Genomic DNA, 22,713 nt, shown 5'->3' on the forward strand with positions numbered 1-22,713 from the left:
TAAGGAAACATTCTTCCAGCAGGATGCGGGGTGTTTCTAGCCCTTTTATCATCTATATTAGACTACTTCTTTTCTTCTAAGAAACTCAGCTGTGAATATGATGAAGTTGGGTAGCAGAGCAGGACTTTTAAATCATATAATTCACACACAAATATCTTTAAATATTCTGTTTAATAATTCTAAATATCTTTTTAGACTAAAGTTTCCCAATGTGTGAAATGAAACAGTCCAAAATTACTTGGCATATCAAGTTCTTACTTTGTTAAATCTCGTGTAGAGAGTCATAGAGTGATTAGGTGAACCTTCAGAATACTTATTCAAATTTTTGTTATACTAAGTCAAGTGATCAGACGGCATCTTAGGGAGCCATAGATAGGTAGCTGATATATCAGCAGTTTCATTTCATTGATTGTTCTTCTTTAGAGGCCTTACCAACAAGGTTCTTTATGAATATAATAACCTAAAATAATTTTCTTTGTGATTTTACATTTTTAACTCTGACTAGGATTTATAAGTTCCTTTAAGGACAATAAGATCAACAAAGTAAAATGAAGATTAAAAATGTTCATTGGATTTAGAAAAATGAAGGCCAGGTGTCTTTAGTGAGCACCATATCAGTGCAACAAAGGAGGCAGAAGCTAGAATTCATATAGGTTGAAAGGTGGATGAGGGGAACTGAAGAAATGAAGGAAGTAATATGTAGACAGTTTTTTCAAAACATTGGTTCTAGAGAGAAAGAGAGAGCTAGGACAGCCATCTAGAATAGAAAAGAAAGGTAGACACAGGGTGGGGAAAATTCCCGTTTAAGATGAGAGACTTTACACGGAATTCTATTCCTGAAATCATTATTATGCTATATATTAACTAACTTGAATTTAAATTAAAAAAAAAAGATGAGAGATTTCAGCCCAGAGTTTAGAAATTATTGGGAATAAATATTTTTATATTCATATTTTATACTAATTTTTTTAATAATGAGACTGAGCTGGCATTTTGGAACTATCACAAATTTACTTTCTATACCAAACATATCCAAACATTACTGCCTTCCATCTACTTTTCTCAAATAAGACAATTTTAAAAGTATGCTAAAGGCATTCTCTAACAAACTGACATCTCTTTCCCTTCTTCATTGCTTAAGGTAAGATAATCACAAATAGAACTTGAGGAAGTTTTTTCTTACACTACCTACTTTATACACAACACTAAATTTAGTGATCTACTAGAAAATAGTATATGAGCCATGAAATTATTCCCTAGGAAAATAAATATTCTCTATTCATAAACCCTGTCACCAGGGGTCTACATGTATGAAACATCTTACTGGAATAAGGATTTAATATGCAAAGTTTCCTTATTTTAATTTAGAGATCAAAGCTAAAAATGTCAACACACTCATTTAGTTTTAAGCCAGTAATGATATACTCAGTCCAATCCGAAAAATAGATGACATCAAATAAAATGAATTTTGAAATAAAATCCAGGAAATTGGCAAGGAAGTACCTGATAGTGACTGTCTGATTTCATAATGAAATCACTAGCATAAATGCCAACTTAGAGGACTTCTACTAAAGTTGTTAACTGATTCTTTAAAATGTTATTCTAAGGCGGGCCAGGGTGGCTCAGTCGGTTAAGTGTGCGACTATTGATTTTGGCTCAGGCCATGATCTCAAGGTTCATGAGACAGCCCTGCATTGGTCTCTGTGCTGACAGCCTGGAGCCTGCTTGAACCTGCTTGGGATTCTCTTCCCCACCCATCCCTGCTCCCTGCTTCCTGCTTCCATGTTCTCTCTCTCTCTCTCTCTCTCTCTCAAAACAAACAAACAAACAAACAAACAAACAAACATTAAAAATGTTATTCTGATCATTTAAAACGCTTAAGTTAAACTTTGAAAACTACTGAATATTCAGGGTATATTCAAGAAACTTCTTATCAAGTGAGCCAAAATAGAAGGTATAAATCCAGTTCAAAGAAGAAAGCACTTTGTGTATGCCACAGGTGAAAAACATTTAAAGTAATCTAGTGTATGGCACATCCCAGGTGCAAGGCCCAAGTCCAGGCAGAAGACTAGGTGGTCAGCAGGAGCATGATTTCTGAAAAAAGTCTGTACAGAGAGCAAGTTTCTAATCCAGGACTCAGATCACCCTTCTGATTATAGTCCTTCAGTTATACATCCTTTCAAAACTTCTAAGGTCATGAATAACACAATTTTTGTATGTTTCATCATTCCAAAGCAACTGACAAAACAAGTGTATGCATATGAAAAAAATCAAAGCACTGAAAAAATAATTGATATAACATTTGTCTTATTAAAAAAGTTTAATGGTCAAACTGCAAAACTGACTATTAAATTCTGGTAGAAATTCTCATCAAACCCCTGCTCCAATGTAATAACTTCCCTGAAAAACAAATGATTCTGAGAGACATGTAGACCTCTTCAAGGAGCCTATACTTAAAAGGCTGAAAGCCTTTAATCATTTTTTAATGACTAAAATATGAATTTAATATCACTGTATTTTCAGAGACTCCTCAAAATACAAATTTGCATTTATATTAAATGCCAAATTCTAAAAAGATGTACAGAGTTTTCTTTTCTACCAAATAAAGACTATTATTACACTTTGCATAAGAAGAAGAATTACTTACCGCTATAATATCTAAAGTATTATCACAGACCTTTCGGATTTCATTATTTTTATCATGCATCAGATCTATAAGATACGCTGGAGCCTCTGAATAAAAGTGGTTAAAGATGCAAATTGTGTTTGAGATTGAGCCTATTCAAGGATATTAGAAAAATCTCACATTTCTCTAAATTCAAATTGCCCCGGGAAATCTAACTTCAAGTTGTAAAATTGAGTCATCAATAAAAGCTGACCATAAACATTTAACATTTCATTTCATTTCATTAATAGAAATAAGAAAGAAAAAAAAAAACACTAAATAAAAAAGGGCAAGGAAAACAGAACCAGTAAGTCTCAGAAAGTACAAGGCCATCTTTTTGAAAATAACTGAAATTATTTTCAAGGCCATCTTTTTGAAAATATCTTCATGAAAATAACTGAAGAGGGAGCTCCAGAGCCACACAGCTATCTATTAAGCTTTCCTGAGAGAGCTGGCCCACCTAAAAGTTCCAGAAAATTAATTTCACATAAAAATAGCAACAGAAAAGAATCACAGTCAAATTTTGTAGATGATTATGAGAAAAATATAACATTTTCATATAAAAGATGAAAGCTGTAATCCAATACTTCAAAAAGAAATAAAAGAATGTAAAAAAATAGAATATACATATAGGAACAATATATATCAAAGTTAGAGAACTCAAAGAAATAAAATAATTCAGGAAAGAACCAAAAATAAAGGTAAAAATAATTCCAGATATATAAGAACTAAATTTATAGTAACACATGAGTAAATAAAAACAGATAAAACTCCGAGAGGAATGGAAGCTAAAAAGGAAGAAAACTTGTAAAATTTAAAAACAAATAAAAAGAGAAAATATTAGAAAATGACTAATTATTTAAGATAGGCAAAGAAGATCCAACATAATAGAAATTCCAAAGAAGACAATAAAAGCTTTTAATAAAAGAGAACAAATACTAAAAACTAAAATTCAAGAAAATTTTCCTGAAATTAGGGGAAAAAAAAGACAAAACTATATACTGAAAGATCACATATGATACTTAGAGAAATCAAGCAAGGATGATGAATACCAACTCAAATTCTAATAAAGCTATTTGGCTTTAAAAATACAGAAATGCTCCTCTGGTCTTATTGGCCAAAATATCAAGTCATTTATAAGGGAAAAAAAAGTAAATTGTCATCAGACACTGACAGCTATCAATAATTAGCAGACTACAGACGGCACACTGTCATCAATTCAGGCAAGAAGACAGCGGAAAAATACCTTCGAATTGTGGAGAAAAATAATTGGCAATCTAAAACTCCATATTCTGCTAAATGATTATTAAAGAGAACATGCTAGCTATTTTCAGATATATTTTATTATTCATAGATACTCATTTAGCAGTATAAGAGAACATAATTATGAAAGGAAACTCAGAGAGATAGAGAAATGGAATTCAAGAAAAAAAAATAGCAAACAGGGAATAGGTCAACATATTCTAAGTCTTGAATAAGTACTAGTTTTTAAAAGGCAATAGTTAAAATAATAATTCAGTTTCAAATGTTAGAAAAATGTTACAAAAATGAGGTGAATGATTACACTATCACATACCATGGAAGATGTAAGTGGGGACGTTAGACTTACAAGTAGAAGAATACAGTCCTTTAAAACTGGAGAGAATACATGTTGAAATTGGGTTTAACTCCTACAAATAAGTAGGGGGAAACAGAGGAAAAACAGAAAACTCAAATTAACAAAGAAACCCCAATGAATCCAAAAAAGGCAGTGAAGAAAAACTTCTTGATCTCCAATATTTACAGCCGATCTTTGTTAAAATTGTATTTGAAACAGAAGCCGGACGTTTCCTCCAAGAAACTCTAGCACACATGTACACAAGCAAATGACATTCTTTGCAGCACTGATTACAATGCCGAAAAAAATTCTATCAAGTTTCACAGCAATTGCAAAGACAGAGGTTAACCCTAATCTTCTACTCATTGGTGCTACTTACTATTTTTCTTGAGGGGAAAAGAGGATACATTTAAAATGTAGAAAAAAATACAGAATAATATATTCTCAGAGAGAATCTAAAAGGACCAAGTCAAATTTGACTTATTTTCCCATGCTGCCATTGTTGGGATTGTATGAAAATTATTACAATAGCATTGGTTCTCAATTTCAGATTCTCAATTTCTATGCATTGTGCAGAGAGCTATTTTTAATATCCCAAACATTTTAATATAAATCATATGTTGACCTAATATAAGTCTATACCAGCCTTCTTAAACATCAAGTTTCTTTCATTCTGTTTAAAATTATATCAAATAATGTTGATCATTAATCTAAATTTAAAAACGGGAAAAGGAAATAATTATATAATAAATCTTCACTTAAAAATTTAAGTATAGCCAAAATCACGATAAAGTACTTAAAATTATAGTGAAATATTTTAATAGTTCCTAATTATGTGACAAAAGACAACAAGACATATTTAGATATCATTGACATCAACAAAAATCCCGGCTTTTGGACACCAAAACACTGGGCAAAAGCACTCAAGCAATCTTTACAATCTCAAGGCATGGATGAAAGCATTGGATCTAAGTAGTATTCCTTGATGCTTTTGTAAAAATTTTAAATCAGCAGATCTTTTCTGTCCCATTCCTTCCATTTTCAACATGTTATATTCGTCAGAATAACTATTTAAAAAGTACTCACTTCAGATTCAATGGCTTCACAGAAACTGAACTTGGGAGAAAATAAAGTTACACTGACAAGAAAAATCAAATGGAAGTGGTCTTAATACTGTGAACTTTGACAATAAGGTACTGAGAGTACATTTTAAATAGACTAGGGTAGAGACACTTACTCACTATGCACTAGCATTTGGTAGGTACCATAAATACTTAATTCCTTAGTCTTCAAAAAAAACCCTATGGCGTGACATGTAAACAAAGGTCTCCTTCAAAGAAGTTACCTTAGGAAAGCTATGCTTTCACTTTCATATTTTCTAACATGTGTTTCTTATAGTGTCTTCTGTAGTTATAGAAATATTCTATTATAAAATATCATTTCAGATTCGCTCAACCCAGAAAAGCATATTAAGGTTTCCAAGAAGACCCTGTAGCAAGAAAACCTGTTTAATTCAGTGTTTTCCAAATTCATTTATCACAGAACCTTTTTTCATGAAGCAACTATTAATACAAAAAAAAAAAAAAATCCCTGGAACACCACTGGGGAGAAGGAATTTACTCTAATGTTAATACTGCTCAAAAGAGTGTATCTAGAATTTATTTTCCTGAGTCAGTTTATAAGCCACATTTAAAAAATATTACTTATGATGAAGGAAGCTCTCTCTAGTTAAGGCAAAACAGTGTTTGCATTATTGATAGCCCATATTGAAATCAACATTTCTGAGTTTAGAGTTGTTACTCAGATTTGACTCTCAGAGACTCCAGTAATTAATCTCAAAAACAAGGCAATTTTCTCCAAAGATGATACTTAAAGCATGTGTCATTGACTTTGAATGTAAGATCAGAGGACTTTAAAATAATGTTTTGAGCGATGGCCCATCATCATGCAAAAGAAAAAAAAAGTCTTCCAATGTATTAATTTTAAAATTAATTAATTTTAGACACGTGTTCACTGACCTAAGTACTACCCACATGCTAGGTGCTATGTTAAATTTTGAGTATAGATAAAGATGAGGAAAACAAAAGCTTGTCCTTGAGCTTGAAGAGCTCAAAACCTTTGGTAAAGACAGGCATATAAATATACAATTTAAAGTTCTTTACTGGAGGTGAAAATAAATTACTCCTACTGGGAAGGAGGGAGGCTTAACTGGATTAGAAAGGCTTAACTTTAAAGATGGCTTATAAATCTACCTTTAATGAGCTGGAGATTATTAGGTAAAGAAAGAGAGAAATGCATTTGAGGTTGATAAGGCACACGAAGAGGCAAGAAGATGGGTCCTATCTGATAAATGATGAAAAATTTGGGTGTGCTAAGAGAAAATTGTGCACTGTAGAGTTAAAGGGGGAACTCTAGAAAAACAGATTAAGGTTATCTTAATTTTAGATTTTTCACATGGGTAAATAAGTATTTTACTAGAGAAGTTCAAAAATAGTTTTTTTTTGGGGGGGTACACAAACATGCAGATGACCACAATAACACACACACACACACACACACACACACACACACACACACTCACACACATGCACACACACACACAGATGCAGCTTAGATATCACTTCTGCTGCCAGCATTACATGACATCCCCAGACTCGGTTCTATATATATCCTTGGATATACATATTCTTTCCTGTGCCCAATGCATATACCTTTATGACATTGCTACACTGGGTTATAATTTAATATTTCTTATTTACTTGTCTGTCTCTCCAATTAGACTATAAACTCTTTGAGTACAGGGACTGACTTTTTTATAAATCTAGCACTTAAAACACTATCTGTTAATGATTAGAACTTGGCAGATGTCTGCATTATGAATGTCCAATTACGTGTCATAAAAGAGGTAGCAGACAAAATGCTCAGCTACGAGACTGATGGATGGTACTGTTATTATCCACTGTGAACACAGAAGGAGGATACAGGGGAGGATGTTGGCATTATCAAGTACCCTTTTCAATGCAATAATGATAAACTCTCACTTATTGAGTATCTCTGTGTGTTGGAAATAATTACAGGCACTTTAAATCCATCAGTACTTAAAACAGTCGTACAAGGCAGGAGATGTTCCCATCATTTTTATCAGATTATGGTCATTTTATAGATGCAAGATTTTATACTCAAGGGAGGTTAAATAACATATCCAAGGTCCTGCAGCTTGTAAGTGGCAAAGGTAACTTAGAATTCGGGTTCTTTGATTGTAATACATGTAACAGCTCTTTCAACAGGTGGAAGACATCCAGATGGCAGTTAGAAACAAATGCCTGGGACTCAAGAAAGAGAATTTGAAGATACTAAATACTTAGCATATAGTTGGTAGCTGAAGCCATGGGAATAGATTTGTAGAGTGAACACGGTAAGATTGAAAGAGTACTAAGAATAGTACCAGGAACATCTGATAGTTAAATTATGTTAACACAGAAGAAAGTTCTGGTATGTTTGTTAAGTTCTTAGGAATCACAGCCCAATAAGTTAATAAAATCGCTTGTGCTATTCTACCTGTACGCTGACTTGGGGTCAAGAGCTTCCATGAAAAATAGCTTGCCCTCTGAAATTATTTTGGGGCTTGGTATTTCCCACATCATTTGAACATCTGCTAGGAAAAAATATGTAAAGATGCATCTTTTCTGAATATGTGAAATGTCATTATCTGTTGTAAACATTAAAAGGATACGTGTTTCCTTGATTATGACATCTCTTGTGGCTTGGTGAAAAACCATCTGGTAGAAGACATAAATTATCTGACACACAAATTCATCATCTTCTTGTTGGGCTGAAAGGAAGCAGAAAACGTCAAATAAGAGAATTCTATAGTTCTACACAAAAGTGAAATACATCGATTGGAATAGTGGAGAATGAGAAAACTAAAAGGGACAGGAGACAAGTAAAGGGTAATCAATTTGAGTTATTTATAATATATGGGTGGCATATATCATTTATATCTTTATTTAGATATTTTTCTAAATTCCATGATGATGATCAGGAAATTTTATAACACAATTTCAGAAGTTTTAGTAAATTTGGTTATAGTTAAACTACATAGGTAAATTACTTTGAAATACAAAGATAAAACTAAGATTTTGTAAAAAAGAAATTATATCTGCTCTGAGTTTACATCAGACTACTTGAGATGGTCTCAAAAGATCAGGCTGGCTGGACTTAGGAAGCACTGAAGGACAAGACTGGTGTAAGAACACAGTACCAGTGTTTCTCTGTAATTAATTCTCACCAGATTTTGCCTCCAGGTATAAATACCTTGATTAAATTAACTTCTATGGCCCTAATGTGAAATGGCGACACTTACCAACACTTGTTTTTTGTCCGTCGTAAGAATTTTTTAAATAATTTTAATTTATGAAATAAATCTGGTTCTATATTTTGTCTGTATAATGTTGACTCCTCATGAGAAAAACAGTTCTTAAAAAAAAAAATCACACCTTCTAAATTCTAAGGTTTTGGTAGAAAAACTTATAAAATTTTTTTCTAATGTTTATTTATTTTTGAGGGAGAAAGGGAGACAGAGTGTGAGCGGGGAAGGGGCAGAGAGAGAGAGGGAGACACAGAACTTGAAGCAGGCTCTGGGCTCTGAGCTGTCAGCACAGAGCCCGACGCAGGGCTCGAACTCACAAACTGTGAGATCATGACCTGAGGCTAAGTCGGATGCTTAACCGACTGAGCCACCCAGGCACCCCAAGAGGTATTATTCTTGAATAATGTTAACAACATTAAATTTTGCTTATTGTCATGAAATAAGTTATTTTAGTTTTAATGTAACTGATTATATAAATAGTAAAAGGAATGTTGCATATCATAAGCTAATAAATGTTTAATATTATATAAAGAATAGTTTAATAGGTTAGCTGATATCCACTGATTAATATATAATGGCAAAAGCAAATACTTATAGAAATCTAATTTTTAGGTACTGGTTATGAAATTTCATTTATTAATAGTTTTGTATCAACTCCTGGCATTTGTTCAATGATACCTGTTAGACACAGATTTACAGGTCAACAGAGCATTAGCTATTTGTGTAGAATAAAGTGCGGGACCCTTAAAGTCCAATCTGTTCCAAAGGATTTCCCTCACTAACTTGCCAATGCGCCACTCTCCCAGACTACTTGGGCTAAAATTCTACCAATTACTCTCTCGGTATACAGTATCCCCTTACTTGACCACAAGGGTTTTAATAGAATTATGTCAGGTGTACAACAGTGATTCAACAATTCTACGTATCACTCAATACTCACCATGGTAAGTTAGTCACCACCTGACATCATAAATTATTATAGTATTATTGACTATATTCCCGGAAATCCATGTATTTCTTAAAAAGAGAAGCATATAGCCTCTGTTCATGATAACCTCATGGCAGAGAACATTAAGACACAGTAAGACACTGTGAGCTGGCTCTGTCAGCTTGCCTTGTACATGTCTCAGCTCCCTCAATCACAATCAAGGGGGAACAGCAATTCAAGAAAACCAGTCATTCTGTTCCAGATTTCTCCAGCTCATCACAAAATCTTCATTCTCACTCTGCCAACTACATTGTCTTCATTTACACCTCCCAACCACCTAGTCTCTCTTTTAATTGTTTCTCATTTGGAAAACTCCTGGCTGGGAGAAGGGTGGACCAAAGTAAATATATATACATATATATACATATACATATATATATATGTATATATATATATGTATATACATATATATACATATACATATATATATATACACACACACACACACAACATGTAGGAACACTTCAAAATATGGAGGTATTATCTCTAGATGACCTATTAAATGCATTATGTTAAAGAATTTATAAGTCAAACTTAAAAATTCAAAAGAGAGAAATGGGCAAAAGACTTAAATAGGTATTTAACTTTATTAGTCATAACTAACTGGCCAATAAACACAAACAGGTACTCAATTATTAGTCATTAGGGAAATGCAAATTAAAACCACCACTCTGAAGGCTACAATTAAACAGACTGATATTGCCCAGACATGGAGGTGATGTAGAACAACTGGAACTTTTGCACATTGCTGGTGGGACTGAAAACTGACTCAACTACTTTGAAAAACAGATTGGCATTATTTACTCAAGCTAAACTTATGTAGACTCTATGACCTAACAATTCTACTCCTAGTCATATGTCCAAAAGGAATGAATACATATATTCATCAAATGAAAAGTTTAAGCATGTTCATAGAAGTAATGTTTATAATAGCCCTTCTCCTATCAAAAAAAAAACAACCCCAAAAGCCATCCTATTGTTTGCCAATAGTAGAAGGGATAAACAGTCGTATATTTGCAGAGCAATGAGAAGAAACACACTTCTTAACACAACATAGATGAATCTCACTTTATAACGTATGACCAAAAAACCCTGGATTCTACTTATATAAAGCTCAGCACCAGGCAAAAGAAATCTACATGTGACAAAAGAAAGGATAGACACCAGTTTGGAGAGGGTGATAATGACTGGGAAATGGCAGAAGAGGGACTTCTAGGGTGATGGTGATATTTTATTTCCTCATGTGAGTGGAAGTAACATGGGTGTGCTCATTTTGAAAATTCATTGAGCTATATTTTTGTATTTTTCTTGTTATACTTCAAAAAAATCTATGAAAAATAATACAAAATGCAGATTTATTATACCTGGCAGGAAAGCCTGAGATTAGAATGTTATTTTAGGCTTCCCATACCTTCCAAAATCCCTACCTTAAAGCCCTAACCTAAATGTGACTCTAATTTGGAGACAGGCCTATAAGGAAGTAATTAAGGTTAAATGAGGTCATAAGGGTGGAGTCCTGATCCCACAGGATTAGTATCCCTTAAGAAGAGATACCAGAGCACTGCGTGTGTGCTCGCTCTTGCTAGCTCACACTCTCTGCCCTGTGAGGATGTGATGACACACCAAGAAGGCGGCCTTCTGGAAGTCAGGAAGAAAGGGCTCACCAGGAACCAAATTGGCTGATACTTGGATCCTGGACTTCCCAGCCTCCAGAACTATGAGAAAATAAATGTATTTGTTTAGGCAATCCAGTCTATGGTATTTTATTATGGAAGCCTGAGTAGACTAACACAAAGTCCTAGAGAACTTGACGCTAATAGAATAATATTAGGTTCAGATAGATTTTGTATGCAGTGTGGAAAACAATGAACCCTGGCTCCTTAAAAGCAATATGAAGTTAAGGGAAAAATTCCATCTAGGCCTCATTGCCCAATTCTGTAACCATAGCCACTGTGGCTAATTGAATTAAAAATTAAATACAAAATTCAAGTTCTCAGTCCCAATAGCCACATCTCAAGTACTCAACAGCCACATGTGTTGGACAGTGCAAATAGAGAACATTTTCTTCACCACGGAACGTTTAGAGGACAACATTGGACCTAGAAGGGAATAGGATGCTTCCAAATGAACCTTCCTGATTAGAAATCAAGACATTAAAAAAAGATAGGAGATCCAATTCAATCAACACAAAGCTCAACAGAAGGACAGAATATTAGTATTTCATGATTGCAGATCTTTTATATTTAAAAATGTAAATAGCCTGTTCATATATTAACAAAAGTAAATTGAAACAAATTATAATTTACCATTTAGCAATTCAATGAGTGCGGGGATTATCCCAGATTTGGCTAGCAAGGCAGCACAAGAGTCATCCATAGATACAGTTCCAATCATTATAACCACTTCTAAAACAAGGTCATCTTCTGCAGCACCTAATAAAGTCAAACCACAGAAAGTTTTCATTGAAATGTCCTGATCCAAATCCATTTATACTGCCAAAACTTCAATGCACAGAGAATATACTGTAAGCTATTAAATCAGTTCTTATGAATCCTTCACATGCTTGTAACTTTGTCCTTTCTTCCTATTTCTATGCTCAATGAAGAAGATAGTTCATACTAGTAAGGGAGGGCAGCACTGAAGGATAACACCTCTCTGCAAATGTAAATGAATGACAATGTAAATACAGAAAACCGAAGAGTCATTTGAATGGCTCAAAGAACTTGGTGTGTTCACAGGTATGCATGCATGCAAAGAGGATATGGTATTTGGTAATTTTTAAAAGGCAGGATAAAAAAATAAGCAGGGTAGGGAAAGGAAACCAATATTAAGATAACACGTTTTTAGGAAAAAGAGTACATACATCTAACAGGAGACCTAGTGATCACCTTTCTGGGAGGAAGAAACTGGAACTAGAGCTGAAAGCTGAGGTGTGGGAAGAAAACACATTACCTAGTATAATGGTCACAAAATACTGCTCTAGCAGTTGCTCTCAGCCGCAACAGAAAGAAATAGAAATAACTTAATGATTACGCAAAACGGAAATACTTAGCACAGACCTGGTTTTAGTTTATCCTTGAGGTATGGGACCAACTTGTACTCCTTAAGAACCAATTCCCAGTCTAAGTCTGGAATGGTCAAATTTGCAAGAGTTCCCAGACATTCAATCACAAACTCCTCTTCCTCATCATTAGAGATCTGGGCTGCAAGGTCCCCAACATAATCCTAAATAAAACAGAATTTTAATACAAATTTAAAATACGATTTCTGCAGAAGAACCAATCTAATAATGTAATCCACAGGAAGAAAAAGTAAGTATCAAATGTGATTCTCTTGTTTTAATAATCTTGAGCCAAATTGCTATAGGAATCATCGGTTTAAAGTTTATTATATATTTTTTTAGTTACCTCTATACCCAAAGTGGGGCTCAAACTCACAACCCTGAGATCAAGAGTTGCATACTCTTCCAACTGAGCCAGCCAGGTGCCTCAGGAGTCATTTGCTTAAAAGGCAAGACAAGTAGAGTGAGGACAGAAGTGTTAGGGGTTGGGATCATAAAGCGAAAACAACTCTAAAATTGAGCATGGGATTTCTGGAAGCTAAACTTACAAGAAAGTTTATAACAAAAGAACCAATTTGAGTCATGAGTTAATACTGATAAGAGCTCAGTAAGAGTTTTATTTCCAAATGTAGGACTTTAAAGCTTCAATTCTCAGGCTGTTTTAATAGAAAGAAAGAAACTATACTCACAATAAATAAATTTTTAGTTGGTCCATCATGCTGGGAAATGTTCCTAATCATTTTCATCAGCAATGGATCCTTAAACTTCAGAGCCCTCTTCATGAGCATCTTTAGCCCATTTCCTGCAAAAAATCAGAAAACTCCTCCAATAGAATTAAGGTTCATTTAAGTTTAATAAAATTTGTTTAGTTTACAGTTCTCAAAAAAAACCCCAATTTACATACAGTAAAATGCCTGAATCTTAAGTGTACAATAGATTAATTTTGATTAAATGTGTGCCCCTGGGTAATTCATACCCATATCAAGATACAGACATTTCCATTCATTCCAGAAAGTGTCCCTTCTCAATTTTCATCCCCAAATGTAATCACTTTACTTCTCCTTTTCCTCTTCCTCAGCTTATTTTCCTTCTTTCTTCTTTTTAAAAAAAAAATTTTTTTTTTAATGTTTTTATTTATTTTTGAGACAGAGAGAGATAGAGTATGAGCAAGGGTGGGGCAGAGAGAGGGAGACATAGATTCTGAAGCAGGCTCCAGGCTCTGAGCTGTCAGCACAGAGCTTGACGCGGGGCTCAAACTCACGGACTGTGAGATCATGACCTGAGCCAAGTCGGACACTTAACCGACTGAGCCACCCAGGCGCCCCTTCTCTTTCTTCTTTTTTTTTTTTTTTTTTTTTTTTTTTTTAATTTTATTTTTGGGACAGAGAGAGACAGAGCATGAACGGGGGAGGGTCAGAGAGAGAGGGAGACACAGAATCGGAAACAGGCTCCAGGCTCTGAGCCATCAGCCCAGAGCCTGACGCGGGGCTCGAACTCACGGACCGCGAGATCGTGACCTGGCTGAAGTCGGACGCTTAACCGACTGCGCCACCCAGGCGCCCCTCTTTCTTCTTTTTAAACATAGATTAATTTTACCTGCTGTAGAATTTCATATAAATGGTATCACACAGTATGTGCTCTTCTGTGTATGGAATATGCACCACAAATTTTAAAAATGTAAATGCTTTTTGACCCAGAAAATGTATCCTAAGAACATAAAAATCGAAATATGAAGTTTCAGAGAAAGGAAAACTACTGCAACATGGTTTGTTTCAGAAAAGAAGTGGCAACAAACTAAATATCCAAAATAGCTGATTAAATTATAGAAAATCCTTTAATGGATTATTTTGCCACTATTGGCAATTATTTTATATAAAATATCTAATCACATGGAATGAGATTCAAGATATAACTTAAAAAAATGTCACCATATATAGATACAAAAACCAAATTTTATCTTAAAAATCTGCAGAAGCATTGTACCAAAATTTTACCTATGATTATCTCTGGATAGTGGAAGAAAAGATTTTAATTTTTTCCTATTTGCTCATTTGTCCCTTAAAAAAACAAAAAACAGAAAACAAATATGTATACTTTCCAAATAAGAAAAAAACTATTGAGCAGATTCTGAAATATCATAATGCATGACAAGCTATTTTACGAAGGTATTATAGAAACAAATATCTGATACATTTTTATTGTTATTATCTTACACTGTAACAGATTATTTTGTAAATAAAAAGTTTTGTTTCCTCTAGAAATGTTTTTAAAAATGAAATTTAATTAAGGGTAACTAAACCCTGGTTTATAAAATATTACTAAAGGTAAGTATTTCTACTCATGATATAAGAGTATTTGTTCTGAATCTATCTGATCTTTAAAGATTAAAGCTATAATTTTTAAAACTACTTAAAAATAAGATTTACACAGCTACTATAATTCTTAATTCCTTGTTTCTTTTCCAGAATTTGCCGGTTGCCATATGATTAAAGGTTATCTATGAAGCTCAAAGGCACTAACCTTCACAGATAAGCTGTACGTTCCTTTTGTTAGCAGCAAGATTAATGCAGAAAGAAATGAGTTCCAAGTCAATTCGTTCATCTGAACATTCAAACAGCATCTTCATTAACTAGCAAAAAGCACATGGAATATTTTATTCAAAAAACCACACAAAAAAGCATCAAAAACACCAGATGTATTTTATTACAATGTATTATCTTAGATTCTGTGATGGGAATAATATAATACATTTCAACATATAAGTGGTAAGCTCTCACTATGGACTACTGAATGAATAAATGGTTGATTAACTACTAGATGTTCGCTATTAAATGTAAACTACTGAGTACAATGGAAAATACAGGAGGAATATTAGATACAGCCTTTGCATTTAAGGAATTTAAAATATTATGTAGAAGTAGAGCATTCTGAGCAAAAAAAAAAAAATAGCTTGTGCAAAGGATACAAGGTAAGAAAGAAGAAAAGAAGGCAAGCATGGTTGGGAGTGAGTGAAATAGTGTTCAGATATAAGAAGGTAAAAGCCAAATCATGCAGGGTCTTGAAGTACATGTTAAAGATTTGGGGCTTCATTGTAAAGATAATGGGAAGCCATTAAAGGCTTCTAAGTAAGTAAAATGGCAGGATAAGATCTGTGTTTCAAAAAGGTCTGGCCAGTGTGGAAAACAGACTGAAACAGAGCGAGAAAATGTAGGAAAACCACCTAGGAGCCTAGAGGAAAAGTCCAGGTAAGACGATGACTCTTGGACTACATGGGGCCACGGGGATGGAGATAAAAGGATGGATTAAAGCTGTATTTAGGAACGAGAATCAAAATGGGATTTAATAACTGACTAGATGTTGGGGTTAAGGGAGAGGAAGGGTCAAAGATGACTCCCAGGTTTCTGCACTGAGCACCAACATGGACAGTGGTGTCCACATTTACCAAACAGGAGAAACTAGAGTAGAAAGACTTTAAAGGGAAGACAGTCATTTTGGTTTTAGATGTGTTGAGTTTAATAAGCTGCCTATGTGATAGTGTGGTACAGATATTCAGTAGAAGTTATAAATGCAACCCTGAGTTTATAAGAGATGTTTGCACCGGAGATTTAGGAATTGTTACATATGGTTGATTACTGAAGCTCCGGGCTGGATCCAATCATATGGGCATGGGTATAAAATGAGAAAAGAACTCTACTTAATGATAAAAGAAAGAGAAGGTGGGTCTGAAAGGCAACAGACAGAAAAGCAGAAATCTAGGAAAAGGTAGGCTACCTATGCCATCTATCTGTAATCCAGATTTGTCATGATGAAAGATGGTTGCTATAATAAAGGAGAAATGAACTTTATGCTATAGTTTTTAGAAGCTAGTCTTCTATGACTGGTAAATCAGCAGATTAACTGAGTGTATACTATGTAAAGACATTTTTCTCTAAGTCAAATGGCTAAGACATAGGAAAGTCAGTCCTAAAATTTGCTACCTAAGAATTTCTTATGTTTTGCCTCAGGGCACTACAATACCTTTTTAGATCAACATGCCTTTGTGAATCCAACACAGCACTGTATATACAGGAAGTGAATAATAGCTATTTGTTGACTCGTTAGACCCTCTTCTGTTAAATCTTGTTTTAATTATTCTCTTTGTAAATTTCAGATAACTTAAGTTTCAAAAAGGATGTATGGTCAACATACAAAAATCAATTGTATTCCTATGTGCTAGCAGTGAACAACTGGAAACCAAAATTAACACAGATCCACTTACAACTGCTCCAAAAAATTATACCTAAGTACAATTCTAACAAAACTATACTTATATATATGCTGAGAACTACAAAACACTGTAACAGGTGAGTAGTTAGCAATATATCATGCCTTTTTCCAGAGGGCAGCTCTTTAACCACAAATGTTGCTACTAATGGAATCTTTAGATAAGGAATCATTAACATTTAATAATATTATAGAACAAAAAAATTCTATGGCAAAACTAAAATAATCTTAATCTATTGGATATACATTTAATAGATTTTGCTACCTATCTATATGCTAATTGCCAATTAAAAGTACAAATCAATAAAAATGTATGTGATAATCCTCGAATTAGTATGTTTTTCATACTCTAATTAAAAATTTACTATAGATTTCTTCCAAATTTTTACTGATGTAACAAACTTCTTTATAATAACAAAAATCTGTTACAAAAGCAAATTATCTGTTGCTATTTACTTGAAATTGACCTTGTAGTATGAAAATTGCCCTTGCAAATGGGGTTAGAGGTGATCTATTAGAAGCTGAGGGGTGTTGTTTGCTTTTGGTAATTTCTATGTTAAATCCTGTGGTGAAGTAATCACGGGCTAGATTTTTAAAAAATAATGCACAGTTTGAAATCTTACCCAACTACCCCCCCCCCCAAATCAAGAGAAATTAGGACTAAATGTGAATGAAATGTATCATGATATAGAATTAGTTTTTCATAATAGGAAAGAGAAACACTTCAATTTTAATTAAAGCATTCACATTTTAAAATAATAGTTTCCTTCAAACTCCATGGGCAACATTATGTCTCTAATTTGATTGCTACCCCTGGCACTTCAAAAGTAAGTGTAATTGCTGACAACTAGGAAATATTAAAACTAGATTTGTTCTGTTTTAACTATGTCCATTGTCATCTTTTACTAATTTAACAGGAAAGCACTAAAAGGGCTTCAGCCTGTGCCATGAAGAGGCAACAGTGCTCAATCAGACAGGTCCCATATTGCGTATCAGATACCAAAGACTCAAGACTGAAATCACTGTGTCTAGACTCTCTGGCACCTGACTTCACTTATTTACCAGTGACCAGAGGCCAACCCCCACAGCTCTCTGAATTCACATACACCTCTACTACCCCCATCCCCCCACCCAAACATCTTTGAATGATTATGGCAGAACTTTGCATGCCTCAGGAATCTCTTCTGACTGGCTACTCCCTAACTGTGCTGTTTGAAGTGATGCTCTGGTTTCTGAACTTCAGCAGATAATGGCAGGCAGGAGCAAAGGGGGCTGTCAGAAAGGACGTTTACCAGCATTCAGCTAAAAAGAAGCATGTAGATCAAAGAGCGGCCAAATAGGACAACTGTGGTAGAAAACATGTGGATCGCTATGAAGATTCTTACACACTGTTCCAGGGTAAAATATTAAATAACGCCATGACATCATTACCTAAACATGCACTTTGATTGGCCATTCTAATACCAATAAATACTTTTATAAGCATCTGGATGGCATTTACACCTATTTAAACAAAACATGCATCTTAGAGGTCTAAATAACAATGAACTGTTAATGTGTACTTTTAACTATTATTAGAATACAACTATTAACTCCTGGTTATCCCCAAGAATGCTTACCTGAAACAATTCACCCACTGAGACCATTAAGATCATCTATAAAGGCAGACTAGCCCTGGACCCCAAATTTTGCAGAATGGTGACATAATAGGGAAAAAAATTACAATATATTGGGTAATTAGAGGCACTAAAGTACAAAAGAAGAAAAGCAATATAATACTGGGAGAGATTATGAGGCATATTGAACATATAAGCACCTACTCTGAGTATTAAATAATTTACAAAAAGTCTAATTACAGGTTTATCTTATAAAATGCATATAAGGCAGTATTTAAAATGGACAGTGAATGGATCCAAAATAATGTGAATGATTTGATATTTTACTAAGAGTACCGTATTTTTGTATAGTCTTTTATGGTTTATAAAGCTCCTTTACATAAATATCTAATGTAATTAAAGAACAAGACCATATTCCACCTTTTTTTTGTCATTAAAATGAATATGGGTGACTAATGAACCACTGCTTTCCTTCTTTCAAAGTTATTTTAGGCTTTTCATTTATAATGCTTGACATTCTTCTTTTTTTTTTTTTAAGAGAGAGCAGGGGAGAGGGGCAGAGGGGGAAAGGGAGAAGGAGGGAGGGAGAGAGAGAGAAAGAGTGAGAGAAAGAGAGAGAGAGACACACACACACACACACACACACACAGAGAGAGAGAAGAGAGAGAGAGAGAGAGAGAGAGAGAGAGAGAGAGAGAGAGAGAGAGAGAGAGAGAGAATATGAATCTCAAGCAGGCTCCACGCTCAGCACAGGGCCCGACACAGGGCTCGATCCCATGACCCTGGAATCATAACCTGAGCCAAAATCAAGAGTCAGATGCTCAACTGACTGGGCCACCCAGGTGCTCCTTGACAGTCTTTACTAAACAAATACTAATGTGCATAATTTCAAAGTTAACCAAGTATTACATTAATTCTAAGATCCAAACATTAGATATAGCTTTATTTAATAAGTACAATCAGCTGCTGTCACAAAGTTTTTTTCTTTTGTTTTGTTTTGTTTTGTTTTAAGGATTTTATTTTTAAGTAATCTCCACATCCACCATGGGGCTCAAACTCACAACCCAGAGATCAAGAATCACACACCCTACCCATTGAGCCAGCCAGGCGCCCCAGCCAGTAGTTTAAAGCTTTGCTATATTTAAAAACATTACTCTGAGCAGCCTCTACCTCTGAAAGGAGTATCTTTTTAACTTAGGAAGGAAGCTTGGAAATTGCAATTTAATCCCAGACTTGCTTTCCACAATTGTGTTATTCAATAATGCATGTCACACTGGGTGGGAATCAAGCCATGTCAACTTTTCCGTAACTATTTCAAAATTGAGCCTTATAAGTATAAGTCATAGGCTGGATAGCATGTTAGGACCAAATATATGTGAGAGTGCCATTTGGTTTCTCAAAATATGGCTTCATACTAAAAAGCTTCAGGATGTTTATGATGTAATTTGGTAACATCACCTCACCGTTCCTATAAGGGTTGAATTTTATTAAAAAAATAAAAAATATTGACTACTAAATAGGTTTTGGAAGGTTTTGTTTATGAAATATAGTTCATAAATGTTATGAAATGTTCTGAAAACCCCACTGCAGAAACGTTTGAGTTAAAAATCATTAGTCAAGAAAACATGCATGAATATTGTTCTTGAAAAGGTATGGGAGAATTTTCTACATACAAAGTTTTCAAGGGCAGTGATAATATTTTTCAGAAACGACCTAAAGAGGCTCTTACTTCCAATTCTTTATTTAAAATAAAGTTTTATGTCTTATGGTTGAGATTATATATTCTAAAAGAGGATAACTCCAATTTGAAGACTCACCAAGAGTAAGTTTTCTATCCCTTTTTATTTTACATTTATTTCTTTTTTATTTAATGTTTTTTTCTTTAAGTCTAATCTGGATAAAAACAGTCAATCTAGGCAAGAATACTATTCTTCTTTGGCTGCTTTCCAATTCATATCCTGTAGTCAATGAAGTTCTGACACTGAATGGGATTGGAAAAGGAACACCCTTTGAAACCACAAAGCAGAAACCCTTGGAACATATGGAGTGAGACTGTAGTAAATCACCTGTAATCTCCCTTTGACATGGCTACTCTTTTATTGAAAACTTGTTTGACAAAGAATTTGATTACACTTTGCACTGGCTACACTTCTGACATATGTTATCTCTATAAGAAGCCTTGCCTTGTTAGATAAGATATGCTCTATATTCTTTGAAGAATGTCTATTTCCTATAAACATAATTAGTTTATCCACTTGATATAAAAGGCTAAGAAATTACCCTTAAGAGTTTATCAGTTTTTTAATTGCATGTAGATAAAGTGTTAAAATTCTGGAAGAGCAAATTCAAATTTAGAACTATCTCACTAATTTTGGATGAATGAAAAGATTGTCAGTAAGAATAAAAAGAGAAATTATGGCTGATTTTTTTTACTATACATTAACTAATTCTCAAGTAACATACATTTAATAACTTATATTAGCTTAATGAGGAATTGCCTAGCAGGAGTCTTAAGAGGAAATACTTTTCTAAGTGTGACTTACTATTCATACTCTTCTAAAGTGTTGGGTTTTTGTTTTTTTGTTTTGTACATAGATTTAATCTTTATTTTTGAGAGAGAGAGAGAGAACATGAGCAGGGAAGGGGGAGGGAGGGAGGGGGAGAGAGAGAGAGAGAGAGAGAGAGAGAGAGAGAGAGACACAGAATCTGAAGCAGGCTCTGGGGTCTGAGCTGTCAGCACAGAGCCCAATGCGGGGCTCAAACTCACAAACTGTGAGATCATGACCTGAGCCGAAGTCGAAAGCTTAACTGACTGAGCCACCTAAAGTGTTTTTTAAAGTGTTATTTTTATTGTTTGCCATACACCCTGCAAGTTTGCTTTTTCTATCTTAGGAAACCATTTTATAAAAAATAATGTAATATTTAAAACTGGCCCAACCAGTGTTCCAATCATCAGATATTCAAATTAGTGGAGCTCAGTTTAATAAAGATTGATGGCAAAATAGTGATTCTGTGAATGTATATTCCCTAAGAGCAAAATATGTATAATATGTATAGAATCTCTATCCTTATAACATAGTCCATGTAAAAAAAAAAAAAAAATCACTGAACTACTTCAAGATAAAAAGGCCTAACATATGAAATATATCAAGCAACTGAGTCATAGCAAAATCTTTCTTAAAGATAAAAGAATTTTGATAAATCATTTAAAATCACTGAACATAAACCAAATGAACAGGCAAAGTTAGGAAATACTAGCAATATGACAAAGAATTAAAATAGTTATTTCATATTTGGATCTCATTTATTAATACTAAAAATATTAACGTGCCAGTGGAAAAATTGGCAAAGGACATGAATAAATAATTTGTAAATTTTTTCTATACACACACACACACACACAAATTACTCAGCCATAAAAAAGAATGAAATCTTGCCATTTGCAACAACATGGATAGAGCCAGAGAGTATAATGCTAAGAGCAGTCAGAGAAAAACAAATATTATATGATTTCACTCATATGTGAAATTTAAGAAACAAAACAAATGTGCAAAGGAAAAACAAAAGAGACAGAGAGACTCTTAATTATAGAGAACTGATGGTTACTAGAGGGAAGGTGGGTGGGTGGATGGGTGAAATAGGTGATAGGGATTAAGGAGTGCACTTGTGATGAGCACTGGGTGTATATGGAAATACTGAATTACTACTGTGTATCTGAAACCAATGAAACACTTTATATTAACTATACTGGAATTAAAATAAAATTTAAAAAAAGGAAAAAAGTGACATGCTAGTTGGAAATACAAACATGCCTTCTTAGAAGAAAATATGTCAAATACACAAGTGTTTGTACCTTTTGACTTAGTAATTCTACTTTTAGGAACTTAAACTAAAGAAAAACACAGGGATGTGGATAAGCATTTATATACCATGATATTTATTCCACCTTATTTCATCTGTTTACCTAAGTTTACTTACATCTGTTTTTATGTGATAAACTGGAAAAAACACACAATTTAACAATAATTAAATAATGATACATTTAAGCAACAGAATATCATATAACTATGAGAAATAATTTTTGAAGACTGTTCAATGACATGGGAGAATACATTGTGATCTATTAAGTAAATAAAGTAATATATAATTACATA

General features: G+C 33.9%; 1 protein-coding gene and 1 long non-coding RNA gene across 6 annotated transcripts in view; one reads left to right on the plus strand and one right to left on the minus strand.

Moving 5' to 3' along the window:
- The window catches only part of LOC122235740, a 28,922-nt gene extending 13,710 nt beyond the window's left edge, over positions 1 to 15,212 (plus strand). The window contains exon 3 of the long non-coding RNA XR_006213760.1: positions 15,146 to 15,212. This is a non-coding gene — a long non-coding RNA (uncharacterized LOC122235740). The remainder of the gene's footprint in view (positions 1 to 15,145) is intronic.
- The window catches only part of KIFAP3 (kinesin associated protein 3), a 178,875-nt gene that overhangs the window by 48,171 nt on the left and 107,991 nt on the right, over positions 1 to 22,713 (minus strand). For all 5 annotated transcript variants that reach the window (XM_042975506.1, XM_042975505.1, XM_007077026.3 and 2 more), the window contains 6 exons: positions 15,201 to 15,309; positions 13,370 to 13,482; positions 12,679 to 12,844; positions 11,926 to 12,051; positions 7,996 to 8,094; positions 2,648 to 2,733 (listed from right to left, as the gene is read on the minus strand). In XM_042975506.1, coding sequence (XP_042831440.1) covers positions 2,648 to 2,733; positions 7,996 to 8,094; positions 11,926 to 12,051; positions 12,679 to 12,844; positions 13,370 to 13,482; positions 15,201 to 15,309 — 699 coding nt within the window. The remainder of the gene's footprint in view (positions 1 to 2,647; positions 2,734 to 7,995; positions 8,095 to 11,925; positions 12,052 to 12,678; positions 12,845 to 13,369; positions 13,483 to 15,200; positions 15,310 to 22,713) is intronic.

The sequence above is a fragment of the Panthera tigris genome, chromosome F3, assembly GCF_018350195.1.
Source record: "Panthera tigris isolate Pti1 chromosome F3, P.tigris_Pti1_mat1.1, whole genome shotgun sequence".
In the NCBI taxonomy this organism is placed as follows: Eukaryota; Metazoa; Chordata; class Mammalia; order Carnivora; family Felidae; genus Panthera; species Panthera tigris.